General features: G+C 38.6%; 1 protein-coding gene across 1 annotated transcript in view; it reads left to right on the top strand.

Annotated features, from left to right (window-relative positions):
- The window catches only part of RAD23B (RAD23 homolog B, nucleotide excision repair protein), a 47586-nt gene that overhangs the window by 21406 nt on the left and 13655 nt on the right, over positions 1–12525 (top strand). Inside the window, exons 4-6 of the mRNA XM_058694664.1 lie at positions 1341–1609; positions 6879–6934; positions 11705–11832. Of these exons, the coding sequence (XP_058550647.1) occupies positions 1341–1609; positions 6879–6934; positions 11705–11832 (453 nt within the window). The remainder of the gene's footprint in view (positions 1–1340; positions 1610–6878; positions 6935–11704; positions 11833–12525) is intronic.

Below are 12525 nucleotides of genomic sequence, written 5' to 3'. Positions count from 1 at the left end.
ATCTCATATAAATGGAATCATAAAGTATTTTCCTTGTGTGACTGGCTTATTTCCCTTAGCGTAGTGTCTTCTAGGTTCATCCATGTTATAGCATGTGCCAGAATTTCTGTCCTTTTAGGGCTGAATAATATTCCATTGTCTTATCTAGTTTTATCATGAATAGTATGCAAAATGTGGTAGCCACATATTTGGATATGTATATGTTTGGGGTCTTATTTCCTTTAGTATTGTAATAACCTTGACTGTTTAGAACGTAACTAAGAATTAAGCAGGATAGGTCTCAGAATAGATGGATGTGTTTGAAGAATAGCTACTTAGAGCCAAGCTTTTTCTTATTTTACACAGGACTCTACTGATAATTTGTGGTTATTTTATTTTCAAGTTATTAATAGAAGTCATCTATTAGAAGGGGAAGTATTAGGCATTAAAGAGGCAAAGAGAAATGACCTTATTATAAAGAGCCAGGAAAACTGTTTAGATCAGAAGTAAGCAGCAAAACTTCAAAAAGCAGATGGGTTTGCTACCATTTAGAATGAGGCTTAAATAGCACTGTGGCAACAGAGACTTCGCGAGGGCATGAAATGTTATATTATTATAATCATCATAAATAATCTTAAGGGAAATATTAAATTAGCATAATACATTTACATTTTAATCTAAATCAGAGTTTAGAACATTAATAATTTGCAGAGTATTATATTGGCAGTTTGAAAAGTTATAGGGCTAAACACAAGACTCTTAGAACAAAGAAAAGAGGGAGTGAATGCTCCTAGTATTATTTTTTTTCAGTCCCCTGTCCTACCTTGCACAGCAAGTCTTTCCAGTGCATGCTGAACTAGCTCAGATCAAACAAGAGAGTTATTTTGGTGATGCTTTTATTGTTATTATTATTTTATTTTATTTTATTTATTTTTTTTTTTTTTGGTGATGCTTTTAAATGACAATAAATACCTTGAAGTTATAACCTTGGAACTTAAACTGTAAAGTTTGGTAGGGGGTAATTAAATGGTCCTTTTTTTTTTAGTACACATTTTGTATATCTCTGAATAGTGGCTTCTATTGGCTCTTTTTTGTAGTGACTTGATAACATAACAAAGACAAACTGTTAGCTAAAAGCTAATTAAGGTTGTTAGTTAATATATCAGCTTTGAAAGAGTAACATCGTGATTCAGATTGCTAATACTGATCATTTATTAAGTTACTTTACGAAATTATTTTCAAGTTACAAGTTTATATTAGTGTTATGTTTGTAGCCTCCTATAATGATAGTCTACTTAGAGATCAGGTAATAATGTGGTATTTTATCATGATTCATTATTTTACTTTTTTAATGTGTTTAGCCCAAAGCAGTGACTACACCAGCACCAGCTACAACCCAGCAGTCAAATCCTGCCACCACGACCACAGTTAGCTCCACCACAGCTCCAGCTGTGGTCCAGGTCCCGACCTCTCCTCCCGCTTTGGCTCCCACTCCTACCCCTGCATCCATCACTCCAGCATCAACGACAGCATCTTCTGAACCTGCGCCTGCTAGTGCGGCGAAACAAGAGAAACCTGCAGAAAAGCCAGCAGAAACACCAGTGGCTACTAGTCCAACATCAACTGACAGGTAAGAACTGTATTCTAGGAAATTGTATCCCAAAACACGTTCATATTAGGAACTTCATGCATGTAGGGGTGCCTGGGTGGCTCAGTCAGTTAAGCGTCCGACTTCGGCTCAGGTCACAGTCTCATAGTTTGTGAGTTCAAGCCCCACATCAGGCTCTGTGCTGAACAGCTCAGAGTCTAGAGATTCTGTGTGTCCCTCTCTCTCTGCCCCTCCCTGCCTGATCTCTGTCTCTCTCTCAAGAATGAATATGAATAAACATTAAAAAAAAAAAGAACTTCATGCATGTGTTTGTTTTGATTATTGTTTTGATCAAACTAACTTTGTTTCTACTCTGTTAAACTTTTCTGAACATTGAACTCTCACTAAAACTAATTTTTGGGCCTGTTTAAATTTTCGTGATCCAGTTTTGTATACTCCCGTTATTTTTTTTCCCAGGGGGAAGGGAAAGAGGGTCAAAGTTATTCTTCATTTTGTGTAGAAAAATTAGGAAATACAAATGCCCAAAAAGAATTATAAAAATAACTTCATATTTTATTATAGTTTGACATATTATAAATAACTTGACACTGCCCCAGTCATTATTTATATTATTTTCTGATTGTTGTCATTTGTATTGTAAACATCTTTCATTCCATTAAATATTTCCGTTTGCTGCATAGCATTGTGTTTGGATCTGACATTTGTTCACGCTCAACCTTAGAAAAGTAACATCTTTGGGTATTTTCTTCATCTGAAAATTTGTGGATGACAACCTATCTCCTAGAGTTGTTATAAGGATTAAATGGAATAATGATTGTAAAAGGTGTAAAATAGCACACGGTACACAGCAATACGTATCAGCTGTTGTGGGTACTTCACCTACCAACTTTTGTTGAACATATGGATTGTTTCAGTTTTCCACTGTTTTATCTATATTTTTGTGAACTTTTGTAAACATTTAAGTTTTGCCTGTGTAGATCTTTAAAACCAAAGAAAAAGCACTGGGATATTTGTGGAGCAAGAAATAATTTCTTGTGAGAAGTTGACAAGATTACTGAGTAATTTATGACAAAAGTTTTTTCCCCCAATGGTAAATAAAAGAACCAAAGCAAGTGCTTTATTTTGCTTGGCTGGAGCTTGTACGGGGAATTTCTGCTTTATCTGACAGCATGGGTTGTATTAAGTCCAGTGTGCATTGGCACTGGAGCTGTTTGTGTTTTGTGACTTCAGTATAACTTGGGACCTCAGTGGCAATAGTTAGAGTCCTTGGAATCAAAACCAGACAGAATGGAGATCTGTACAGGAGTTGGAAACACGTACTGAGAGGGAAGCATGTTTGTGATAAATACAACAATGATCAGAAAAAAATTAGTTACGATTATTTTAGTCTTTTACCTATGTGTTCAGTTTCTGTGTCTGATCCAAGTCAACCATGTTTGGAGGGGTTTGAGTCATCTGGTTTATTGCTCACTTTGGGCCTCTTTTCAAGGAATTAAATATTTCCTCTATGCCTGCCTGCTGCACTTTGCCTTAGTTTAGGCCTTCTGAGACACTGTCACCTAACTTGATGCTTCTCCCACATACATTTAGAAATGCATTCAACACTCTTACCTAGTGGGAGACAACCAAACTCAGGTTAAGCTGTTCTATCAAAAGGTTGTTGGTCCATTCTGTGTGAAGGAGGGAAGTTAACAAATTTAACACATTGTTTCCCAGACCATTTAAACATTGTAAATGTAATTAAATATATGTTCATCAGTACAGGATAGCCTATTTTCTTACATGTTTTCAGCTCTTCGAAAAGCTATTTATAGTGAGAACTTCAGAATTGATCGGTACAATCTCTTTTTTTTTAAATTTTCTTCCTGGAGGTACAGTTTCACTTACCGATTCTTAAGATTCAGGATTACCGGGGCGCCTGGGTGGCTCGGTCGGTTAAGCGGCCGACTTCGGCTCAGGTCATGATCTCGCGGTCTGTGAGTTCGAGCCCCGCGTCGGGCTCTGTGCTGACAGCTCAGAGCCTGGAGCCTGTTTCAGATTCTGTGTCTCCCTCTCTCTGACCCTCCCCCGTTCATGCTCTGTCTCTCTCTGTGTCAAAAATAAATAAACGTTAAAAAAAAAAAAAAAATTTAAAAAAAGATTCAGGATTACCTTTTCAGACCTACAGAGGTTGCATAAATCAGTAGATGATCAGTGATCCACAGAGCAGATACTAGAGTTACTTACTTGGTTGGGCTTTGTACACCATTTCCCCAAATTGTCACCACCTTCGAGAAGGGTAACAGAAGGATGAGGGAAGCTCAGAAAACTGGCTGCTTAAATGTGCCTTAGTCCTTTCATCTGCTCTAAAACATTTAGTGTCCTGTAAAGCACAAAACTTAGTGGGCTAATTATCAGGAGATACACTGGTACCAATTCGAGGGACATCAGAAAGTTTATTCATCACCCCTGGCCTGACATTTCGTTATTAGTCATTTGTGTCTTTAGGCCAGTTTTGTTCTTTAAAAACTACCGATTGCAATGCAAATCCTATTTGTATATATCTACCTTAGAGAAACTGCCTGTGTGCACAAAGACTGCGTTAATTTGTAATTAAAGACAAATTGGAACCAACCTAAATATCCATTAATAAGGGAATGACTTGACCTGCAATTTATTCATATTGGAGAGCAATGCTGCTTGAAGGTGGTAGTAAGTAGGCAGCATCAGCGTCACTGGGAGTATGTTTGAAATTAAACCCCTGACCTAAGTCAGAATTCTCTGGGGGCAGATCACAGAAATCTGTATTTTAACAAGCTCTCCTGGTGAATTTTTAGGCTTCCTAAAGTTTGAGAAGTCCTAATATCCAATAGTACAGGCCAGTTAAAGTATGTAGTATATATGCATATTGAGTGAATGTGGTTTCAAGGCTTTGTTATCAAGTGAGAAAAAGAGATTACAAAATAATATGGGCGGTAACCGTAAACCAAACAAAAGCCACAAAACGACATCATATATTTTCTTTGGGTATATATAGTAACGTGTAGTAACAAAGGAACAGCACACTAACTGATAAGTGGTTTCCTCTGCAGATGGGGAAGGAGAAGCAATGAGGCAGAGTCAAGGTTGAAGAATGGCAGTCCAACCTCACCTCACTGTGGTCTGTGATATGTAAAAGGAAATTTTAAAGCCGTATGCAAAACAGCACAAACTGTTCTGTAAAAGAGCTGCAGGAAAAAACACTAGTCCTACCAGGTAGTAGAATGTACTCTACATGGTAACAATTGCGACAATTTAGAGTGACTCTTACTAGAAATACGGCTCAGTTAAATAGATAGTATTCTAGAAACAGACCAGAATACATACCAGAGACTTCGTGCAAGATAAAGATGTGATTTCAGACCACTGAGGAAAATGCTGTTGGGATTAATGTCTAGCCAAATGGAAGGGGAAAGATGGATCACTCTAGACAGATCATGATTCAACATAAAAGTGAAACCATAAACAAGAGAACATGGAAAAATAAAAATCTTTAAAAAGTTATAAAAGGAATAATTGATAAATTTGTCCATAGAAAGAATTTAGTAAGAGCTTGATTTGGCCAATTAAATGGAGTACTGTGCGCCTGGGGAAAAACAGGTAGTTGTAGTTATGCTGACTGAGATAATCAAGTTAAGTGAAACACATCCAAAAGCAAGACACAACTTCTTGTTACATAGAAACTGCTAGTGGTGGTTGTTCCCTAGGTTGGGGTCTTGGGCAGAATTAGTTTTCCTGTATACTTTTCACAACTTTTTTCCTTCTGTACATGTTAGCCTGTCGAGTTAATGAAGATACTTTAAAAATTATACCAAACAAGTAGTTTAATCATGATAATCATATCGGATGTTAGGATGCCAGGCACTTTGCTAAACACTTTACCAGCAGTAACTCCACATACATACATACATACATACATACATACAACTTAGCGATACATGGATATTATTGTTGACCCCATTGTATTGATGAACAAACTGAGGCTTAGAAAGTAATTTATGAATTCAAACTTATTCTACTTGCTCTTGCTATGCTATAGGATTTTCTCAGAACTGAAGTCCACTGTGTTCTCTTTTTAAAATTGGGAATAAGTGTGTTGTATGTATGTTTTAATCTAACTGCTCCCTTTACTACTTTTGTAAACTTGAATTTATTTTTCTTTGGCCTACTCTTCCTGGTCTTTCATAATCTTGTTTTTGTCTACCTTGTTTTCCAGACTCATCTTCTGCAATTGCCCAACAGAAACTTAGTGCTTTTAACTGATTAACTTTTGGTTACAACTTGCATTTTGTCACACGTCTCCCCATTTTTTGCTTATGCTGTGTTCCTTGATTTAAATGCCTTCCTTCAGTTTCGTATAAGATCTAACTGAAATTCTGTTATGTAAAGATATCCCAGGCCTTTCCAGCCTAATGTGGTTTCTACTTCGGCTATTTATCATATACAGGTTTTTCTCCACTATTTGAAAGTAGAGTGTTCCTTTGAAACCTTTTGTAAAAGCAGAAATAGCATAAAGCAATGAAGCAATTACCATTAATTTATATGGAAAAAGTTTTGATCATTCCCAGACCCAAAAAATAACCTCCCAGGCTTAGGACACACCTTGCTAGTGGGTGCACAAAGTAAATTAAGACAAAGCACAAATGCACACACACACGGTTCAGAATTAACAGTGATTTGATACTGAGATGCTGGGTGTAGTTCCAGTTGAAGGAGCTTGGTGGGGCCACTCACTTCTCGGGGTGTACGCCTCTAGAAAGGCTTGCTGCAAAGCAAATGAAACACTATTTTCACTTTTCTTGTAAAAGCAGAAATCCTCTTCAGAGACCATCCTCTTTGGATTTCTTATAGTTAGTGAAAGCAGGTATTAATGTAGATCTTTTGTAAAAGCAAAGCAGTGAACTATGGAAAAGTGGGGGATACTTGCATTGTTTGGTATTTCTTCCACTGTGACTTGACTTATTTAACTTCTCATGTAAATTCTTTCAGGGAAATGGTTGTACATTCTCTTTTTTATATTCCTTAAGTAGTAAGCAGTCTGGTTATTTTACATCTTTGGACATTTAAAATGATGCATTTGCAGAAGAATGAGTATTAAGATTGGAAATGTTATGGATAAAGGCTTTAGGGATTAATCTAGAGGACAATTTAAACACTGTAGCCAGACTTTTACATTTAATTAAAATAAAATAATCTCTTTATATAGTGGACAGTTACTAAACTTTAAGTTTATATACTTTCTGAAGTGTGATTTTTTAAAAACCTTTTGCAGTACATCAGGAGATTCTTCTCGGTCAAACCTTTTTGAAGATGCAACAAGTGCACTTGGTAAGTGTCTACGTTGTAAATGACCTTATCAGAGGGATCATTTCTTTAGGTCATGTGTTCATCTTCATGGTTACTTATAATCGAGTTGCTAAATGGTTTCGATAATCGTTCGATTAATGTTTCTAAAGACTTTGTAAATTAATGTGTTATATATTGAATCCTTAGAATTGTACTGTTGTTATTCGAGGTAAGCATATTCTTTTAGTTAAAGCAGATCATTTTCCAAATGTGAATTCTAAATATGGTCTTAACAGAGTTTGAACTATGTACAGGTGTATTACAAAATGTTTTTGAAGTCGGTACAGAATGTTACTAAATCTGTCTCACACCTCATCTTATTCTCCTTCAGCCTTTATTCCAGTTTGTAGCCCTGTTGGGTCCCGTCTGTATTTCATTGCTTATATCATGCTTGTAGTGAACATACCTTTCTATCCCAACTTTTTTTTTTTTTTTTTTAAGTTTATTTATTTTGAGAGAGAGGGAGAGAGAAAATCCCAAGCAGACCCCAAGCTCTGTCTCACCAATCGTGACATCATGACCTGAGCCAGAATCAAGAGTTGGCTGCTTAATCAACTGAGCCACCCAGACACCCCATCCCAACTTTAAATTTAACTATGCTGGATGACGCTCTTTCATCTCCCCATCACACTTAATATGTCAAAATCAGTTTTGTTTTTTGCCCCTGTTTTTCCATTATAACACTTTGGTATGTTTCCTCCTGTGCCTGCTGATAATTGGTCAGTTGGCTGGGAACCCCATTCCTCCCCTTTGGTACTATTCTGTGTTACTGGAAATGGTAGGGAGGTAGAAGACTGGGAACAGGTGGGAACAGCAGCTTCAGTGGTATGGGCTTCTAGTTTCTTTGCCTACTTAGTTGCTGCAGCAGCAGGGTTCTAACAGCAGTAGTACCTCATGAGATGTAGGGTGGCCTCTGACCTGATTGGACTTGAACTCCATGAACCTCTCATTGCCATGGAAACGGCATCTTGGCTGCCCATAGCATGTAGGGGCAAAATGTTACTAAGGTCACCACATGTACCACACCCACATCTTTACATTTACTGTTGTCTGGGACTGCTCTGCTACCAAATAAGTATAAGTTAGCGTCCAATCAGCAAAATAGAAATCACTCTGTTTCATACAGGGACATGCTTAATCCTCAGAAGTCCTTACAGAGATACCGAAAGGACTAGAGATGAGCCAGAAATCGGTAATGTGCTCTCCACTTGCAGAGCTGGAACCCACTGACACTTGTCCCTGGGACTGCCGAACTGTCTGCTGCCACCGCTGCTATCTCAGTCTGGAAAGCGTGGTGCCTCCAAGCTCTAGCTGCTGCTACTACGCGTACACCTCTGAAGACGGTGTCTTACCTTTACGTCTTCTGTCAACCTGTACAGCTTAGGTCATGGGACCCCTTTACTCTTTAATTCACCCAGTCTTTATGTAGATACCCTGCTGCTTTAAACTTTTCTTTTATGGCTTGTGACACTACTCTTTTCTTGATCCATGCCTCTGACTACTCCTTTTCAGGCCTTCTAGTTAATTCTTTTTATTTTACCTGACCCTTAAATATACGGATCTTCTGCGGTTCTGCTCTAGCCCATAGTTCAAAGTTCAAACTCTGGAAATACCATAATGATTCCCAAAATTATAACCCCAGTATACATCTCCTTCTGAGCCTCCAGATTCAGATGTGAACTGATTCATTCTTTAAACTGCCACCTGGAAGACGTCCAACCTCCATAAACTCTGTAGGTTCCAGACAGAGTCCTGTTTTATTCCCCCATCCAATTCTTCTCCTTTGTTCCTCACTGCTTGCACCATCATCTCTAGCAAACATTGGCGTCGTCCTTGATCCCCCTGCCTCTCTTGGCCTGTTGAGCCCAGGGTACTGACGGCCCTCCTTTCTAATGTCTCCGGAATACTTGTTTCCACTGCCACTTGCCTGCCTTAGTTCACGCCCTTACCTCACTAATACTCCTGCATTATTCTCTCCTACATGTCAGTGCTCTGTTATAGTGGGTTTTAAAAAAGGCTGATCTAATGAAGTTATTGTTAGTTCCTTGTGCAGTTTCTTGTGACCGGGAAGATAAGACTCTTGATGACACGTAAAGGTTCTTCGTCACTACTACTTTTAGTCTCATTAGCTCTCTCTCTTGTGTTGTCCATTGTCCCTAGTTTTCCTATGAGTAGCAAACTGTTTATAAGCATTTATTTTTGAGCGTTGGTAACTTGACTAATTAGGCGTGATTTTAGGAGGTGTGACATGATGACTTGGTTTGGGGGCTCAGGAGTCTGACAGCCTGTGTTGGTCTCTGCACCATGACTTACCAGCCATTGATCCCATGATCAAAATAAACCTTTCTCATGGAGTTACTGCGAGACTTAAGTGAGAAACACCATGTTAAAATCGTTTAGTTCAGGTAGTCCACAGCTCCTGATTTCTTTTATCTTGATGCTGAATTCTGAATCTGGGAACTAAATTACTCAGAGTATATTGGCACTTAAGTAGCTTTGTGCCAGAAGTATATGAATAGGTGATTAAGAAAAAAAATATCTTAACAAGTCCTCTATGGAAGCAGAAAGGAAAAGTCCTTAACTCCAGATATCAAATGCCACCTTAGCTCAGTGATATTTAGGGTTTTTTTTTTTTTTAACTATACTTTTATAGGTAACAAATGCCTTTTGAAAATTCTGCAGAAAATCATTTAACTGGTAAGAGTATCACTGTGCCAGGGAAACGGTGATGCAGAATGACAGGGTCCCTTGCAAGTTGAACTTTTCATTCAGATGGGGTAAAGAAAGAAGGGTGAAACGTAAAGTAAATTGCAAATTATGATTAATGATTTTAAGGAAACAAACGGCTTCCTTAAAGAAAAACAGAAGGTGCTTATACATAGGATAGGCAGTACATCTGTGAGACTGGAACATTTAAATTGAGAACTAGAGCCTGCAGAGGAACTGGCCCTCAGACAAGCCTGGTATGTGTGTAGAGGTTCTGCGGCAGGTTTTAGAAGGTACGACTTATGAACTGGAAAATATCAGTGTGGTTGGAGCATGGTGTTTGAAGATGGTTGGGAGGTTTTCTTTTTAAAGGCTCGCGTTTGCAGCCATGTGAAGAAAGAATCGTAGACTTGAGGGAGGCAGTGGGGAGGGGCAGGAGAGGAAGCAGGGTGTAATCCAGAGACTTTTGTGGTCTGGTCTTGAGTGAAGGCAGTGGAGAAGGGGGGAACCTAAGTAGTTTTGCACTGTAATTCAGAGGGAGGATCTGCAGATAACGCTGCTAGATGAGATGTGAAAGACAAGGGGAAGGGAACTGTGATCACCAGTTTTCTGGTTCTTGTACTTGTGTGGAAGGATGTGCTGTTTATTGAAATGGAGAAGGCAGATAGGTAGTGGAGGAGCACATTTGAGGGAGAAACCTTTAGAGATCCAAAGTCACATGTCAATATTGGTTGAGGAGTGAGTGGAATGTGAGAAGTGGACACAGCCTGTGCAAACAGCTATGGCTGGAAAGGGAAGGGAGCGGACATTTCTGAAAGAGAAATCGAGATGTGGCCATGGGGGCATGCTTCTGTTTTTAGGATGACATTCTAGGATATAGTTAACTGCTGATCAGGATAATTAAGTGGAGAGTGAAGGGTGGGAGGTGGAAAAGAGAGAAGATAACTAAAGGGTACAGTTCTTTGAGGAGACAAGAAGGGATGAATAGCACCCAGAACACAAGGAGAAGAAAAGATGGCTTAAGTGAGGTGAGTTTGGTGTAGAGAGTTGGCTTTCTTTCAGAGTGTGGTCTGTTGTCTGACATTTCCATGAAGAGCAAGTTTGGGTCAGAGACAGCCTGTGGGAAGTGATTTCCTGGAATAGCAGTGCTTGGTTCATTGCCCCAGCTCTGTATGGTATGAGAAAGTCTAACTTTCTGATTTCTAACCTCCTTTCTCTCTCTGCTTTGATAATAGAAGGTGTCAAGGGAAAACTGAACTTGTTATAGCCGAATCGATTGCTTGAAATGTCCCTCCTACTTGTTTCAGAAATTAGTTCATCTGTCTCTTCTAGGTTGCCTTCCCTGACCTGCTAATTCTGTCCTATATTTGTGCTACATTTGTACCTGATATTTTTATTGTACTTACAAGCTACCACAAACTTCCTGGTATGAAACAACACAGATTTATTATTATGGTACAGTAGGTTAGAAGTCTAACATGGTACTCACTGTTCTAAAATCAAGGGGCTGAATCACTGGGCTACTATCAGAGCTGCATTCCTTTCTGGATACTCTAGGGGAGAATTTGTTCTGTGTCTTTTCCAGGCTTCTGGAGGCTACCCACATTCCTTGGCTTATAGCCCCTTCCTCTTTCATCAAAGACAACAGCATAGCATTTGTGACCTTGCTTCTTTTCTCTTGTCTTTATATCTGTTTCTCTGACCCTCTCCCCTGTTTTCCTTCACTCTTAAAGACTCTTGTGATTACATTGGACCCACCCAGATAATCCAGGATAATTTCCCCATCTTGAGAGTCAGCTGATAAACAACCTTAATTCTGCTTTGCCTTGTAAACCTAAGGTATTACAGATTTCCATGGATTCGCAGGGGGCATTATTCTACCTGCCACATGTGTGTAGTTTGTGCTGTTGTGCCTCTTTGTATTCCCAGCCCTGCAGTGCCTGAAACACTGTATATACATGAAGCCCCAAGAAATATGTGGAAAATGTGTATTTATTAAATGTTTCCTTTCTTTCCTCTCCCCCCATCCCACATACCTTTTCTTAGTGACAGGTCAGTCTTACGAGAATATGGTAACCGAGATCATGTCAATGGGATATGAGCGAGAGCAAGTAATTGCAGCCCTGAGAGCCAGTTTCAACAACCCTGACAGAGCAGTGGAGTATCTTTTAATGGTGAGAAATATTTCACTTCATTCTACTTTTAAACTGAAAGCTCACAGATCTTAAAGGAACAATAACAGTTCTCAGAAAAATGATAATATATGCTAATAATTTATATAATGCGTTTTTATTAGTGTGTTAACGCTTTGTGTTGAAAAGATGTAGTCTCTTTTAAAGATTTTGATGTGATTTTTAGTTAGGAAACAACGTGACTAAATGAGTTGTAAAATTGGCTATCCACTTGGAGCAGCACCTTCTAGCCTATTCATGTCATAATGACAGCTTGTGTGTTTGGAGAGTGGAGACAGATTTTTTTAAATCTAATCTAATCTTCCATTTTTAGTAGCTTTTTGACAACCGGCATACTTACTCCTGGGTATACTGTTTAAGGCAAAAATATCAAAGTGGAAGCCCATGCCCAATTGTATTTGTCTTGTACTGTGTACATTTTTGTAATTCATTGGCCATCTTTTAAAAATTGAGAGATTTCACTTATAAATTCAGATAGCTGGTTTGTCTGGACAACTTGGATCCAGATTTTTGCAAGGGTTTAGATCATAGACTCTTTAATTTACTATATTCCCATCCCCCCTGTTACCTGACATAGCATTGTACATTTAATTTAATATATAATGTTATATTATTTGCCTGGTTCCCTTTGCATTTGAATTGTCAGCTTGTTTATAGTCAGTGGTAGTCAAGGGG

Source organism: Neofelis nebulosa, chromosome 12 (genome assembly GCF_028018385.1).
Source record: "Neofelis nebulosa isolate mNeoNeb1 chromosome 12, mNeoNeb1.pri, whole genome shotgun sequence".
Classification (NCBI taxonomy): Eukaryota; Metazoa; Chordata; class Mammalia; order Carnivora; family Felidae; genus Neofelis; species Neofelis nebulosa.
Note: the sequence above shows the minus strand (reverse complement) of the source record. Positions and strands in the feature narration are given on the sequence as shown.